Genomic DNA, 18,323 nt, shown 5'->3' with positions numbered 1-18,323 from the left:
CCTTTTACACTATTTAAGGGCTCACTATACTTCAACAGGAGATCAGTAGCGTTGTCGGTGGAGCTTTTACCCACTGACGAAAAAGTGGGTGGTTTAAACCTAATGTATGCCAGCGTATGGATGTGAATGTACAGTGTAGAATATATATATAATAAAAACCCCTCTATATAACTATGACCAATTACTTTTCACAGTGTATGATAATAGTTCGTAAATGTAGTCTTGATTTTGTGTTTACCCTGTTGCCGTGGGAGACCGGGTCAGTCTCAATAACACCAGTGCTGGTCCTTTACACATCAAGACCGACTGCTGGCATTATTCTGACTGCCCCGGCAACTGATGATGTCACTGCACAAATGACACGTTTGATTGGCTCTCACTGCACACCGCGACCAAGAGGATTCCCCGTTTCTGAATGTAGGCTACGGTCATTAATCATACAACAGTTCATAGTAGAGTGGTGGAGAGTGTTTGCTGCAGGACTCCAGCAGAGAACAGAAGGGCTGTTCATTATATGAAGACTTCAGTGATATGGTGCTATGAATAAAATATGTTACACTTGGACAATTCTGTGGACAATTTTCTCTGCATTTTCTTATATGTCACTCATGCCTCATACGAGCGGATATATGTTACTGGACCGTTACTATTTTTAAATAGCTTTTAAGAGCTTTTAACAATATCATAATGGTTTCTCTTCATAGTTGACTTACCTGCACCTGTATTTTGATTGATTCATGCATGTTGGTGTAATCATGTCTTATCCTGCATTTGAGGCTTGACTACTCCAAAAATGACAAATATACTTGCAATTATTCAAATGATTTAGACTCTGGATCATAAACATATAGTTAAAAATGTAAAATGTTGCATAGGCATTCTTTAAATAAATAAATAAATAAAAATTTGCTGTACTTTGACAACTGCGAGGTTTCACATAATCCAAGATGATCCAAGATAAACCAAAATATAAATTAAAGCAAAAGTCTAACACATTTTTAATAGAAAACTGTATATGTTTGTCAAAGACTTGTTTTGCACTTGGAGTTATTAACGGTGTCAGGCATTTGGTGGGAGTTCAGGGCAGTAGTGGGACGACCATAGACTACTAAGTGGACTGAGTGTGACGTCATAATAGTCACACTCCAGTCAAATGAAGCCCAACAAGCCGAGCTGTTACAGGGAAAAAACGAAATGGAGACCTCTGGCTCCAAATTCACATTACTGGTTTAGCCGGGGGTGAGGCATTTAGCCACGCTGTCGATCTAACCTGTTACTAACGCTAGGGGGAGCGACCTCAGGGAAAGAAGGCAGCGGATTTGTCTTATTAATTCATATCTTGAATTATGGACATAATAGCAAAAATAGAAATACCAGGATCGCGTAGAATGGGGTTAATACAAACATTTATGACCAAAATGGCGAGCCTGACAGCAGCAGTTACAGAGAGAGGGGCACAGTTGTAAAATGATTTGGAGCCAGAGTCAGTGGAGCTGGAAGCACGCCCACGATCACTTCCTAGTTGTAACGTGCCAGCTAGCAGGTACAGTCTATAGGTAGGACTGGACAATTTGGGAAAAATATCTAATTAGATCTAATTAGATTTGTGATTTAGGTTTTAATAATAGGATTCTGTTCAAAGTTAACATTTTAAACAGAAGAACTGACAAAAAGAGAATATGAACTGACAAACTAATACAAGAATCACATTTCAGGACATGTACAGATCTAAACTACTGGGTTTTTATGCAGAATAAGACAAGATATTTTGTTGTTTGTCAAGAAAACAATGGCACTTAAACAATTTCAGCCTTTAATTTTAATAATAAGGATTAATAAGGAACAAAAACAAAAGTATAAATCAGCTGTGATATTTCTGGTTGGACCCGGAAGTGACATAATCTCTTAACAACTGTTTACTGAGTGTGCCCACCTGTCATAGTCTCCATTGCACAGCGCTCGCACTGGGATGGTGAAGGGCTGCCACACTGGGTTCAGCGTGTTCTTGATTACCTCCGTCTTGTGGCAGATGGTGAACCTGTCCACATACGACAAATACCACACAACATACGCATCAGTCTATCCCCGGTGTCCACATGACGACGTGACGAGAAATTATGGACTTTTATTACCAAACGTATTATCGCAGGGTGCAGAGCTCGGGGAAAGTAATAATCCTATAACTTTAGATTGGACTCAATGGGAGGCAGATGTGCTGAGAAACTGACAGTCTACTACACTAAAAAGATACTTTTCTTACTTACTTTTCATTCAAGAGCTCATAAGGCTGGATTTAAAGGCTGAGGAGTGAGCGGGGTGATGGAATAAGAGAATCATTATCAAAGAATGTTACATGCTGTATGTCCAGACATATAAGTCGAATAAAGAGATCTGGAGATATAAAACTAGACCGCACAGTGTTATTAGCAGTCCCAAGGAAATTATAGGCTTTCTTGTGTTGGTTAGCTATACTATTAGGAAGATAATTAAAGCTGCGGTACTGGATTTTTGCAGAAGGAAAAAGTAGGTATTTAAATCTTCCTAACTCGTCCCTAGCTCTCTCAAACCCTTTAGCACATTTTTAATATCCACATGCATACATTTTCGGGTGTGGGCATGGCTTTAGAGCAGCTTTTTTTCAACAAAGTGAAACTGGTGTGAACGGCCCAAGCGCAGCCAATCACGGCGCTGCTTTGGCGCTTACTTATGACTAATTATTCTTAGTGGCAGACAGTGAGCAGCGGTCTCATTTTGTCAGATAAGTTCTGTTTGTACAATATACAATATACTTCTTAGAGGGCGGGAACACAAAATTGACTTGTTTTCATGAAAGGTCAGGTACCCGAGCTCTAAACTGCATAAGAAGTTGTTAATGGGATGGGTATTGATAGAGGGTAGATTACGAGATAAGGTAAGACATGGTGTTACATGTAAGCACTGTTCCATTCTGTGTGCTGCTCCTGCTTCTCCTCTGCTCTTTGTGTGAAGGTGCTGTGGGGCAGGATGTGGTTGGAGATCCCTGATTGGCGAGCTGTCAGCCAATCAGAGCGAGGAGGGGAACTTTCAAAAGAAGAGCTGTGTTCTGCCAGTTTTCTGAAAACTAAAAGGCACTTGGGTGTGTATACTAGTCTACATATCCTTCTTAAACATTTACATGTGTTTTATTTCCAGTAGCTAAATATGTGCTGCCTACATTTGTTTTTGAATCAGGCAGTGGTGTGGACAGCTGGTGTGAAGGACCCCTCCCCTCCAGGTGCACTGTGGGTGTGCTGAGGCAGCAGTTTTACAGACTAAAAGACTAAAAGTTAGTGAAGTTCAGTTTATATAAAGTACAAAACAATGTATGAAGAACCCAGAGGAAGATCGTTTTGGGAACAGGAATTTTTAGGGAGGACCTGAAATATGCCACCATTTTAGACCATTGGATCTGCAGATGAAATAGTGAAACTGGACGTGTATAATTCTGCAGACAGGACACACCTCAGAGAGACAGAGGACAGAGAGGACGCACCTCAGAGGGACAGAGGACAGAGAGGACGCACCTCAGAGGGACAGAGGACAGAGAGGACGCACCTCAGAGGACAGAGAGGACACACCTCAGAGGGACAGCAGGTGAGTCTGTTTATTACTTAGGCTGTTTTTGGTTGTGACTCGTCCTTTTGTCTCTAAACATCAGATGATGTGATTATAGTAGTAAATCTAATTCATTTTGTAGGATATTTTTAATATAGACTATTTTTTTATCGTAGAATACTTTTCTTATCTACTGAAATCAGCTAGGTTGAAGACAAATGCAATTTATTTAGATAAGCACCTGGCTTTAATATTTACCACTTCCTCTGCAGACTGTGCTCTCCAAGCTAACTGCTAACGCGCTAACTGCTAACGCGCTAACTGCTAACGCGCTAACTGCTAACGCGCTAACTGCTAACGCGTTAACTGCTAACGCGCTAACTGCTAAGGAGCCACTCTTAGCATAACAGTGACTGTTATGTTACTTTCACCACGGTCACTCTTTCACACATGTGGACATGCTGTGCCTCTTTTAAAAGCTCTGAACTGCTCTGTTCAGTCGCTAAATGTGTTTGTCAATTATAATAAGTACCAATGCAGCACAAGCAAATAATCATCAGCGCCATTTAGCAACGTTAGCATGCTATTATTGTAAACACAAGCACTGCGCTGGTGTCCTCTGTGAACTATAAACACCTTTAGATTCCTAAATATTTGTATATTTCATGTGACAGTCACATGTGTCACAGCTGAGCTTAATGTGCAGAACAGTGAATGTGCAGCTTTATGTCCAGAGCCACTGCTCTGTGGAGAGATGAGCTGTGAGTCATACAAGAGGCAGCACAGCTACAGTGGTATCGGCTCTTGGTATCGGCAGCCCATTGACGGGTACGTACTGGCACCCGATACTGGTATCAGTATCTGTGCATCCTACTGATTAATATGAGCATTTATGTGAAATCACAGCATCCAAAGTTTGGCCATAAACATAAAAATAATGTGATCCTAAAATCCTCTCTTACTTAATATTCAGTCCTTCCAAATGATCTGATGATTATAAATCTGATTTTATGTTCAGGTTGTTTCTCTTATGCAACTCTTAACTTTTATCACTACTTTGTGCTTCTTGAGTGATGTGATTTTGAAATAAGTGTACTCTTGCTTAAGTACATCGTTTGGCTACTCTATCCAATTCTGCATTTTATGACATAAAAAAACTGAAATGTTAAGCCCACTTCAGTCTACTGGAACAAATTAAAATGCATCAGAATTTTTTTATTTCTCTGGCAGACCCCCCTACCTTACAAGTCTATTTTAGGTTACTTAGCTCAGGCTTTTGATTTCTTTCTTCTCTTAGTCGAGGTTATTCAGTTAGGCTTTGTTTTGTTATACTTTGATTTTGTTCTGTTGGCACAATTGGCACGGGCCTCCTCCTACCATTTTATGTAAAATACACTGTTCCAATATAAAACAACTAGGAACTTGGAAAAGAGTGATAAAACAGTTTGTAACTCACGTTCCATCCTCGTTGCTCCGGTAGAAGACCAGGAAGGGATCAGACTTGCCAAAAAAGTCCTTTTTGTCCAGTTTGTTGGCACACAGTTGCATGGTGGCGATGTCCTGCACCACAAACACACATGCACATGGTTATCTCACATTAGCTCAATCTGCCACTGACGCAACCTCATTATTAACTTTGCAACTTGTTTACTGTTTCCTGCAAACTCTGTATTGTGGTAACAATATATCTTTTGAGCATGTGGGTGCTATTTAAAAATAAGAAGTCATTCGAATTGGGTTGAATTGTTGAGTAATGTGAATTTCCATATAAATAAATGAGTTAATTTGTTCTGGTGGCAAATCTACAGACTGTTCCACTGTTTGTAATGAGGACACAGGGATTCTATAGGGTACCATTCAGTGCAGTAGCTCCAATGCAATTTAAAAAATAGGGTAGATAGCATTAGCCAACAAACATTACAAACTATTTTATTTTTGTTGTCATATTAAATTGAATGGGATAGAATGATGATATCAGCTCGAGGCTGTGTGGGCAGCTGTACTAAACGCATCACTCCTGGAAGGGCCTATTAAGACAGCTTTAGAGTCCAAATGCTGTTTTTGTTTTATTTTTCTAATATATTTTTACTCACACATTGTATAAATAAGTGGACTAAATGACTGTGATCTCCCCCATAGCTATTGGATCCACTCAAATGAAGCTAGCAGTTATAGGGGCGAATTTCGAGACAAGTTCGTTATGTGGAATTCCGACCACAAATATCAAAGCAACCAAAGAGCCAATCCGGAGCAAGGCTGTTGAAGGTAACGCTCCTTCCTGTCCACACCGCTGGTTTAGCAGGCAAATAGCAACACTGTCAATCAAACCTGTTGAGAACGCTAGCAGGAATGACCTTGGGGAAAGAAGGCTACTGATTTGTCTGTTAATAATGCTCATATCTTGATTTATGCACACAATGGCCAAATAAAAATACCAGGATCATGAAGAATGCGTTAATACGAACATTTTAAGACAAGCCTAACAGTTACAGATAGAGGGGTGATAGTTTTTCTGTAGAAAGTAAATTGGAGCCAGAGTCGATTGAGTCGGAAGCACTGGCGGCATTTTGCCACTTATCTTTTATTAGAACATTAGCTTCTTGTAGCTAATAGTAATTAACGTATACTTTTCAGTGTCCTTACTTTTGCCAGTTACAAGATGCTATGTCATTAAACATGCATCTTTGCTGTTTAAGGTACTCTTTTTATACTTTAAAGGCTCAAAGGCATCGTGTTAACACCAGTAAGAGCATAATTTGAACAGCTACCATCCATAAGGGCTCTCCAGCTTTAGATTTAAATTACACTTTATGAGGAAGTGGCTTCTTATGTAAGAGTTGCACAGACGTGGGATTGCCTCATCCATATGTATATAGCTTTGAGTACAGCTGTTAATGAGGACACCACAGAGGACAGACAGACGGGGAGAAGACACAGGGGGAGGAGAGACAGACAGGGCCAGACCACAGACTGTATAAAGAAGTGGACAAAGTGAGTGTGACATCATCCACGGTGTTCGGCTCCAGTCAAATGAAGCTCATCGGGGCTAGCAGTTATAGGGGCGAATGTGGAGCCAAGTTGCGTATTAGGAATTAATCATATCAATCAAAGAGCCAATTCGGAGCGAGGCTGTTGAGGGTGACGCCCCGTCCTGCCTGCACTCCTAGTCTGGCAGGGACTGGGCGCTTAGCAACATTGTCAATCAAACTTGTTGCTAATGCTAGAGAGAGCATGATTTGTCTGTTATTTATGTTCATATCTTGAATTACACGCACAATAGCGAAACAAAAATACCAGGATCATGTAGACATTTTAAGACCAAAACGATGAGCCCGACAGCAGCAGTTGCGGAGAGAGGAGTGACAGTAAAGTGAATTGGAGCCAAAGTAAATGGAGCCGGATCTGGAACATGGTGGCTAGCAGGTTGGCCATGTCCATTTATATATACAGTCTATGGGACAGACAGATTGGAGAAGGAGGGATAGACGGGGAACAGACAAGCTGCCAGGAGGAAGAGACAGATGCGGGGAAATGGAGAGGAGAGACGGAGAAACAGACAGAGGGTGGGGAGACAGGTGGGGATAGACATGGGGTATGCAAGGGGAGGGACAGGCAGGGACAGACATGATGACAGGGGGAGGAGAGAAAGATGGATGGACAGAGGGATAGTAAGAGTCAGAGGAGAGACAAACAAAGGGACAGGTGTAGGAGAGACAGAAGTACAGACACAGAGACAGAAGCAGCACAGACCAACAAACTGCACTAATTATGCATTTTACTCTTAGCCTGGAGTGGATGTGCTCAAGGGAAAGCTAAACTCATCACACAGATCACACTCGTCAAGCGCTTGTCTTAAATGACGGAACGTTAAGATCCTAAGCGCTGAAAATTCCCATAGTCACTGAAGTAAACATGGCTAACACCAGGCTAAGGCAGTTTCATTACATCCATAAATTTGGCTCTGTTTCTGTTATGTAATGAGATTTGAGATTTGGCTTTGTAGTAGTGCCACAACAGGGATTTGGGAAATGCTTAAGATAACACTTTAGTTCAAGTTGCCGGTTTTGTGGTGGTGAGAGGGTAAATGGCCACATGGGTACAGGTCATCTAGGTGAAACTATTTCCTATTATTATGTGTAGAAATATAGACGAAGTGTTTTCTAAATACAAGTAGTATGTCCCTAATGAGGATGAATTTCAGTTTCTTCACAATACCTACCTTTTTCTGCCTCCTCCTTGTCTTTATGGAGATGTTATTGCTTTAATTGGAGCGTTCCACAGTATGCCATTACATTTATTTTTCTTGTATTACAGTTATTAAAAGTCCTATATACTCTGCAAAATTGACTCTTGTGAGCTTTGAGCCATGTCAGAATGTTGTTGCCTCATCAAAAGCATACCTGGAGTTGTGTTTTGTTTCACACATATTTGAGTAACCCACTGTCACGGCCCCATCCTTAGATGTATTGCCGTGCGTTATTATTTTATGCGCAGGTGGAGTTGGTTGGTGCAGTCCCAGTGTGTGCGTCAAGGCCCCGATGCACTGCATCTTTTAAAAGCTTGTGTACGCCAGAAGCTCGTGCTGGTGCATCCTGCTCCCAGCCGGTCACCTGCACGTCCCGCACTTCTTTTTATTACTTTGATTTGCAACATTCAACATTGCAGACATACCTTTCACATCACACACTCGCACTTACACACCTGGACATTTACAGACATTCATACCTCATTAAAATTGCTTTAAAGTTAATTAAGTTGGCAAATAAACACTTTATTTCATTGAATATGTGGTTTTGTGTATTTTCTGTTTCTGTCATGGCTTGGAGCCGGGTTATGACACCCATTATTATTAGTCTGTCTCCATTTCCAAAGCTCAAAGTGCTCTGTTCCACCTTGTGATGTCATGAATCAATAGTTTTCACCTTTACATTTTGTTCAGTAGAGAAGAGTAGAGACTGGAAATTGTGTGAAAGTATCAAAATGATTCTAGTGAAGGTGTTATGTTTTTGATGAGGAAAACATAATATAGACTCTTTAATCAGGCTAGTATTTTATTCAATACAGATCTTAAGTGTAACGTTGTGTGGTAGTATGAACTTCTTGTCTTTATAGTGGTAGACTAGTTTAATGCCATCTGAAAAGTTGTATAGTGTACCTTAATATAACATCGTATTAAGATGACTACATATGTATGCAGGGAAGCAGAGAAGAGAAAGTGTTTTTAATTATTTTTAATGAGGAATGGCTCCAGTAGCCAAAAAATCTCCATAAATTACCAGTGGAGAAGTTCAATTAGATTGGAAGTTAGTTCCAAAAGTTCCCGAAGTGCCTTACAACACCACAAGTTTTAATCTGGTGTGTCCATGTTATTGAAAAGGCCAAAATAATCCATAATGAACAATATTTTTAAACTAATTGCAATGATCTATCGAAACATGTTTTTGAGAGTGCAAATCTATTAGTGAAATAGTTTGACAGTACAGTGAATGTGTGTGTGTGTGTGTGTACGTATACTGACCCGACAATTACTGAGCTCCTCTGCTGTTAAGATAATGACTCCACACTTCTTCCCGGGAATCCCACTATAACAATAGCACAGATGGATAGAGAGATAGACAGAGAGAGAGAAAGAGAGAGACAGAAAGAGAGAGCGTTAGTCAGTGCCACCATTTTCATACATTATTCAAATGCCCGGCAGCTGCCAATCACGGCTCTGAGCTGTTCCGGCAAGAGGTGACATTCCGTGGTGGAAGATTGTCATATTGAGGAAAAATATGTTCTTGGGGAAAAAAATCTCTGCCATTCCATCACAGTGCCATCTGCCTTTTTATAATCATACCAAACAAAAAAGTGATTAGAAAACTGACTTTCAGAAGACATCACAACACAACACTGTATCCAGTTATAGAATGATGAAAGTACAATATAATCAACTGAGAAAACTGGCTCTTGCCCCCCATCTGGGAGTATGACACCATCACATTCACAAATCTAAAAGCGTATTTGTTTACCATGAGTGCTGGAAGGCGTCATTACATTGTATAGTGTAGGCCGCATCATTATGGCAGCTGCGGGATAAGTGACTTGCTCAAGGGCAGCGCAGCAATGTTCATAAAAGAGCTGCATTATTGCCTTGCTCACAGTTATAATATCAATTTACATATGGAGCTCTGTTGTGCAGTGAAATAACAATTGCATCCGACTCGGGTGATATGAGAAGCGGGTCTGGCTGTGCAATGCTATTCTTGAAACTTGAAACAGCTGTGGTACAAATGATGGGTTTTATTTTGTGGATTTCAAACCAACAGTAGACTTATTGTTGAGTATTCATTCAGCTCAATACAGGATGTTTTGAAGTTGTCAGATTTTTAGATTGTATTTTTTCACACTTTGTTCTGGTTTTGTAAGGCTATTTATTTATTTTATTTTGTCGCAACCAGAAATACAACATTGTACAACACCTCACAGTGAAAACAGAAGTAACCACTAACCTTTACTGAGTGAAATAAGAGAATTATGTCAGAAAACTACCCTGAAAAGTAAAATTTTTCAGAAAATTCGCAAGTAAATAACTACTACCTATGCTTAATATACCAAAAATATAAAGTTATTTTCATTAATATTTTGTTCTGTACTATTTTAAAGGTGCACTGTGTAACATTTCTTGTGGATCTGCCACTGTGTTTATGGAAATGTGGTTGTTTTGAAAGGGATGTTTCACAGTATGACATTAAGCTTATTTATCTCCATAGAGACAAGCGTGACGCCACCAGGTCACAAGTCATATCTGTGGAGAGACATTACCAATAACTAAATGCAAGATATAGATATATTTAATGCCATACTGTGACTTTAAGTAGAAGCTAATACATTTCAACCATTTTCAAAACCAAGTTGACTTTCCGTCTTCATTTTATGCTGAAAAACAGTCAAAAAATGTACTTGGCATCCCCAGCCCCAGCAGTCGAGGGCTTTAGACTCTCAGATCTCACTGTCTGAAATGGAATTAGTCGTTTGTTGTTGTTCTATTGTGTGCGACAGTTTGACGGCTGTGATTGATGGCTAGCTGTCAGCTGTACCCCTCTGGACATCTGCTTATTGAATATAAAGTCTTTTAATCATTTAGGGCTAAACTATGATAATAGGCGCATCAAAAGAGTTTTAAAGTTTTGACAATACAAACAAATCTTCAGTCTCTGCTACTTGAGGAAGTACATTTGGCACAGCGCTGGAGAGACGTGCTTTGTTCTATACAAGTGGATTTTTGAAACTTCCTGTTATTCTCTTTCGACACTTCAAAAACTTTTTCTCTCTACAAAGTAATTCAAGGTGCTCAATATTTCAGCTGCTCTTGACCATGAATCCTGGCTCTGAGTTGGAGATATTCTCACATTCTGATCCTGACAAGATGTTTCTGTTGAATTGAAGAACGGGTCAAATGGCATATAGAATTATGGGGCTGATAAATGTGTCTTTAAAGGTAGTGTATGGAGGATTCTGTTTTAAATAAAATATTAACCCCATAGAATAGTAATTGGCTGCAGTTGCAAGGTCTTTCTAGTGCTTTAAAATTACATTAAGGACATGCAAACTGCACAATTGGATATGAGTAAGTCGAGGGACCATGATCAGAAAGAAATCCCATAATTTTGCTATTTACGTTTCATTTAAATATTTTTAGATCAGATTAAAACAGATCATAATTAGATCTGTGTTAGATATCAAAAATGTGATAATAATAATTAGTCATTTTGGTTGGGCATGTGACTATAGTGATAATAACGAATGGGGATCCAGGAAGAAAAAAAATTGACAATGATACACAATTTACACAAAAATTCCCCCCCCAAAAACCCAAAACGATGTTGTTTACATTTAGAGAGAAAAGCCACAACTGCTACAGACCCAAAAGGTTCTCTCTATGGTGTAACATATTCTCAGTATATGAGCGCTAATGGCATCCTAGTTTCAGCAGTGATTCATTACTTTTAAAAGGTACAACTATGGTACAAACTGAATGTACTACCAGTAGTGAAAAACAGTATCTAGAATTGGTTCTCCGAGAACAAGTTTTAATGCTTTATGGATCCTGGGAGGGCATGATGGAGCTGGAACAGTTAGATGTCAAGCCAGCAAGTAGTTTAACATCATATTTGCCCAAAAATTATGAATCAACACTGTATTAGTGTTGTCCCAATACTATCTAACCAAACCGACTGTATATATAAATGGACATAGCTAACTTGCTAAGCCGCCACATTCCTAATAGGAATTGATCATGGACCTAAACTTCAAATTCACCTATTATTACCACCAGCTTCATTTGACTGGAGTTGAACGCTATGGGTGATATCACACTCCCTTAGTCCACTTCTTTATACAGTCTATGAACCAAACTTGATTTTGATACTGAGAAACGGATTTGATATTGATACTAAAGATACTACAAACAATAGACCGTATTTTCCGGACTATACGTTTTTTCATAGTTTGGCCGGGGGTGCGACTTATACTCAGATGTGACTTATATGTGAAATTATTAAAATATATCATTTCATTGTTACTGTTACACAGACAACCGCACAAGGGCACTCTAGGCTTGTGTACTAATATGACAGCCACACAGAAGGGAAAGCGGCACTTCATTTACCTGGTGGAGTTGTTTAGAAGTGACACCGAGGATGAAGTATTCAATGGATTTAGTGATCTGGAGTGAGATTGAGAGTAAACTTATTTATTTTTTATGCGTTAGTTATCTGATTAATTGTTAATATCTTACATTAACATACCAGACCTGTGTTCAGTTCTGTCTATGCTTCATGTAACTGAATAAATATAAATGTGTTATGTTAGCGTGCTGTACTGATATTCAGGCTGTTGTTCTCTATTTTATTGTTATTATAATTTTCCTTTAAAGATAAAATGCTTGTTGTTGGTCTTGGATTTTGTAAAATAAATTTCCCCAAAAATGCAAATTATAGTCCAGTGCAACTTATATATAGGTTTTTTTCTTTATTATTATGTATTTTCTCGCTGGTATGACTTATACTCCAGAGTGACGTGTAGTCTGGAAAATATGGTACTGTAATTTTCATCACAACATCCTTATACTATGTTTACGATGAAAGCTCAAGACCATTCTAAAACTCTAAAAGTCTATTTTGTCCTGTCTATGTGATTATTTTTGCCCAAATGAGTATCTGATTTCTGATACTTTCTTCAATCTTATGTTCAAATCAACTATGAAGCACTTCACTTCGTAATTCAAAAGTGACACGTCATTGTGGACTTCTAAACAACTTTGTCACACTTCGCCGCCGTCAGCAGTTCAAATGAAGACGTTCTGTTGTTATTTGTTAAGGAGAGGTGACATTTGTTCCGCAGCTGAGCAGAGCAGAGCTAATGCACTGTCACTCTCCTCTATCAAACTCCCTTTTAAACACTCAAGGTTAACTTCCTCATGGATGGGCCTTTTTGTTTCTACACTTTCAAGCATTAAATCCCACTTTTCTGGCCTGAAGTGCAGTGAAAGAACCATTCACTGGGCCTTCACAATCAAAAGACAGAGAAATTGGACCGAAAACCTCCTCGGAGATGCTCGGGAGAAAATGAAAGTGCGTGGAAGGAGAGAGGGGAGACTTTAGTGACAGAGAGTGCACAGAGCAACAGCTTTATTACAGGAACAGACTTAAAACTGTGGACCAGAGGGAGGTTAGGGACAGACAGGGGCCAAAACCTGCACATAGGATTACAGCTGTGTGATTGTTGGCTGTCACGCACTATAAAACTTTCCTCCCTATAGAGATGTTGTTGCCGTGCCATGTACTTTCCACAGTACGGCATTCAACGTATCTATCTTGTGTTTATTTAATTACTTGTGTGTATTGCTTAAACATTGCTTGCATTCTTGCTGTGTGCAGATCTGACCTGTAACCTGGCCTTGCTGCGTCACCTGCTTGTCTCAGTGGAGATAGATAAGTTTAATGCCCTATTGTGGAACATTGCAAGAAAGGTAATAACAGCTCCTCCACCAGAAAAGTCACACAGTACAGGTCTAGGTGTAGGTCTTTTTGAATGTGTTCTACCTGTGTAAAGATGTCGTTTCTAGATACTCGACTTCCATATCAGCAAATCTTTGTCTTTATCGTAAAAACAAACATTTGTAACTTAAGTGTCTTGCCCAAGGACACAACGACAGCATTCATCTGAGCTGGAATCGCAACGCCAACCTGTGGGTCAGTGGATCTGGTCGCCCAACCAATGATTTTTATGTCGAGAACTTCGGATCAGTAGCCAAACTCTCTACCAACTGAACCTTAAATGCTATTTAACTAGTAGTTTGTGTAATCCCTCAGTCGTCCAAGTCTGATCCATGGCAAAAGACAAAGTTTAAATCTGTCAACTGGACAAATCGTTGTAGGAGTGAAGATGTTCTGAGCTGAACTGAAGGACTAAAGAAGAACAGAAGAAGCGGCTTGGATGAGCAGCAAAACATCTTCATTCCTGCAACAATTTGTCCATTTCACAGATTTAAACTTCATCTTTTGCCGTTTAACTCGTAGCTTCCACCATTTTGATTTTCCCTCATATTGTTTATATTATATGGCCTGTGGAATGGAAAGTTTCACTGACCACAAAATACTGCATACTTTATGTTTATGCAATGTATGTTTCACTATATATAAAGGTGATTTGAATGGTCACAGAACTAATCCGAAATTCAATTACACAAAGGCTTAACGATAGTGTGAAATGAATATATGTACTATATTTAGACCTTAAAATATTATGGTTATCAGATGCCTCGAGAAAAAAAAAGACTACACACAACATAATGAATTCACCATTTACTGTGAGGATAAAGCACCTAGTGACAGGTTAATTTATACATGCATTAGCAGAGTAGGGCATTTTTCAAACTGTACAATAGAACTGCCAGTGCTCGAACTTTGAGCTTCAGACAGTGAATTATAGGAGTTAAAGGGAGAGCCATAATTATCCCCAAAATGGCTAAGCAAAGGGAAGGAGACAAAACATTTGCTTTTATTCAGAAATCCAAATCTTTTATTATATATCTGAGGAGAAATTTACATACAATTTACCCAAACAAGAAGTGATTAAATACAAAAGACACACATTTATGCCAGGGGAAAAAATGAAATTTGCATCTTTCTGGTTAAACAACACTGAAAAGTTTTGTGCTGCCTCTGCAATTTCAAGTAGTTGGTGACATCACAAAAGACTGCCCTGATTACAGCCAGTTGTTTCTGATTGCAAACACCTGGCTGCAGGGGCGGAGTTTGAAGTGCGGATATCTGTTAAACCAATCACACTATTCCTCATATGTCCAGACCATGCCCCTCCACCCTCCTTCTTTCCCTCCTAGACTTCTGGTGGGAGTGGGAAGTAGGAATCCCATTTATTTCAGTGGAGCATTTGGGAAAAGTTTTGCTGCTAAAATATGTTATAAAGTAGGTTGATTTGGTTAAACTGTTCAGTGTTCATGTGCACCAACAAGTCAACACTGCACTGATTCTCTGGGAGGCTTTAAAACAGCTTTGTTGTCCCTATAGAACTTATTTGCTGTCAAGATCGGCGGCCCCATTGAAAATAATACACCCTGAATGACGATGGCGCTGCCCACGGCAACTTTGGGAATAAGGTGGATAGAGAAAACATATGCGATTTTCTCTTTCGCTCTCTATGGACAGCATATACTGCAGCAGCAAAGGCAGCACTATCAATGATTAATGACAGGCTGCAGGTGCTGGGGCTTAGGTAATGATGATTCAGATCAGAGAGAGTCCTTTTAGGTTTGAAACAACTGGATTTAGTATCTGAACTGGCAACCCAAATGAGAGACTCATGTGAGGCTCATCCAGTTTTCTAATTGGACACTTTGACAATTGTGTTTTGTGTTGTGAACAAGGATATTCCCCTAGGAATTCAGTCCTTCTTTAAATTAAGAAGTAGTCGTTATAACTTATGAGGTTTGCTTGACTTTAAATCTAATAACATAAGAACTAATGTTAGGCAAAGATCTGTGTCTGTTTTAGGAATAAGACTTTGGAATGATCTCAGTGATGAATATAAGTTAATAAAAAAATAATAATAATTAATTCAAATCAATTCATACTTTCACATACATTGCAGTAGGTTATATGAGCCAGGAGATCTGTGTTTAAGATATTGATTTAAGTAAATACATTTTGTTATGTTACTGTATTGTGGAGCTATGTGTTGGTCAGGCTGGTCTTAAGGACGTGGGACATAAGCATGTGGCTTCAGCCCAATCCTTTTTTGGTTGTAATTAATGAAGAAAATGTTTTGTTTTGCCTTGAAAAAATAAAAAATAAAAAATGTAAACAACCAAAATAAAATTTATTAATTCATTTACTTATCTTGAGAACCAAAAAAAATAAAATAAAAAATGTTGTCTAATTAATAATAAAACGCATTACTATTACGACTAGTAAAAGTTATATTTGATTTAAACATGTTTACCTCATATCTAGGGGCACAGGTTTCCTTTAATGTGCTCCTTTAAGGCTTATTCTGTCAGGCTAAATGATCTGGTAAACTGTTTCAGAAAATTAAAATACAATCTTCATAGGGGAAAATAACAGCACTTTCCCACTTTGGTTCTGAACAAAGAAAACAATGATTTGGCAGTGTGTTTTGTCATAGCTCCAGGGGCTCACTCATGTTTGATGCATTTTTCAGCTTCAGCAAAAACTCCCAGAATGTTGCACGAACAAAGTGCAAGCATCCAAGAAACTATATGAAACTCATTCAAACGTTTAGCCAAGAGTGTTCCCATAGCAATAACATGGTTTGATTTAAAGAAGTAGTTTTAGCTAATTTCGGGGAAGGCCAGATGAACCTTTAGGGGCTGTTACTGTGTATTGTAGTTTTCTGAGCCAAAGCTAAAGATAAGACTTCAAACTGCATATTAAAAGAAACACTGGCATACTAGGAACGTTATTTGCCAGAACTGTGCATTTTGTTGCCCAACCCTAAGGTTCTCTTCTGTAAACTGTACATATAAATAGACATAACTAACCTGCTAGCCGCTGCTCTTTAAATAGGAAGTGATCACTTGTGCGCTTCCAGCTACATCGACTCTGGCTACAATTCACTTTGTATTGAAAAACTGTCACCCCTTTCTCCATAACTGCTGCTGTCAGACTCGTCATTTTGGTCTTAAAATTGCCATATTAATCAGCGCTACATGATAATGGTGTTTTTACTTAGCTATTTTGTCCGTAAATCAAGATATGAACACAATAACAGATCAATGAAGTGCATTCATCCCCCGAGGTCACTCCCAGTAGCATTAGCAACAGGTTTGATTGACAGCGCTGCTATGTACCCGCTCCCTGCTAAACCAGCGGTGCGGGCAGGAAGGAACGTTGCCTTCAACAGCCTCGCTCAAGATAGGATACTGACGCAAATAGGGAACATGGCTCTAAATTCGCCCCTGTAACTGCTAACCTCAACAAGCGTGATTTGACTGGAGCCGAACGCTACGGGTGACGTCACACTGACCTTAATTCACTTCTTTATACGCTCTATGTTCTCACCACAAAAAATGCCGAAAACAATACTTTAGACGTTACGGTGGCTTGTGCTCTTACCTCACAGCATAAGTGGTTCCATTCCCAAACCCACCACGAGTTTTCGTGTTCTCCTCATTTCTGGGTAGGTTTTATCCTTTGTGTGACTAACTTTATGAAATCAAACTTCAAGAATGGTTAAGTAAAGTTAACGTGATTCTAACAGCCAAAACTTTACCTTTTAAGTTGACTTTTATGGAGTAACCTTAACCCTAAAATTTCAACTAAGAATCACTCTACTAACGATTCATGATTGTGTCGTCATAGGTCATAGAATTTTCATTTAAATACTAATGTTACTAAAGTATTCTGACACAACATTGAGCTGTTCCACGTCTTCTTTGTTTACATTTTTATTATATTGTTTTAGCATCTCTATGGACGTTGTAGCCATGTTAAGCTTGAAGTTTGATCCTGAGCTCTAAAGCTACAATTATACCTAAAACCCATCCATCAAACCTCACTATTTTGACTGGTGCATGCTATTGCTACTGCCATCACTTTATGCAGTACTCCGTGCTCCAGCTCAGAGTAGAGCCAGACTGACACATCAACATCCGCTCTTTTGTAGAACATGACAACCAGCAGCAAACCAAACAAATCATGCATGACAACTCCTTTATCCCTCAACCTCCTCTGTTCTTCCTCACTCATAAAAACACACTAAAGACACTTAATATGGAGGTACTCATGCTAGTGTCATGTTTTGTTGGTGTCCAGGTAAAGACAGAATTCTGATTTGAAACAAGGATCTCACTGGGATAGTCCGAGATTATTCATCACTCTGCGGCGTGTGGGCAAAGCTTCATTATTTCTCACCGCTGATGCCATTTGTGAACTCAAGAAACAAAAAAATGAACCTTTTAAATGTGTTATTTTATTATATAGCAGTCTATCTATAGTAGTCTGTTAAAGGGTAAGGGAAAAGAAGTCTGTGTAATCCCTCAATTGTCCAAGTATGATCCATAGCAAAAGGAAAATTCAAATCTGGCAGCTGGACTAACGTTTTAGAGCTTAGAGTTTTAGAATGGCAAAATGTCTTCAGTTCTGGTCAAATTGCTGGTGAAAAGTGTCTTATATCTATCTGAAGGGAAGAGCTAACTACACTGACGCTAACACACCTATCTGTATTCA

General features: G+C 39.1%; 1 protein-coding gene across 2 annotated transcripts in view; it reads right to left on the bottom strand.

Moving 5' to 3' along the window:
- The window catches only part of LOC117373448 (copine-9-like), a 145,687-nt gene that overhangs the window by 39,712 nt on the left and 87,652 nt on the right, over positions 1 to 18,323 (bottom strand). For both annotated transcript variants that reach the window (XM_033969478.2, XM_055222806.1), the window contains exons 8-10: positions 9,092 to 9,155; positions 5,030 to 5,133; positions 1,934 to 2,038 (exon numbers count right to left, since the gene is read on the bottom strand). In XM_033969478.2, the coding sequence (XP_033825369.1) occupies positions 1,934 to 2,038; positions 5,030 to 5,133; positions 9,092 to 9,155 (273 nt within the window). The remainder of the gene's footprint in view (positions 1 to 1,933; positions 2,039 to 5,029; positions 5,134 to 9,091; positions 9,156 to 18,323) is intronic.

This window comes from Periophthalmus magnuspinnatus, chromosome 7 (genome assembly GCF_009829125.3).
Source record: "Periophthalmus magnuspinnatus isolate fPerMag1 chromosome 7, fPerMag1.2.pri, whole genome shotgun sequence".
Lineage (NCBI taxonomy): Eukaryota > Metazoa > Chordata > Actinopteri > Gobiiformes > Gobiidae > Periophthalmus > Periophthalmus magnuspinnatus.
This window is presented reverse-complemented; position numbering and strand designations above follow the sequence as displayed.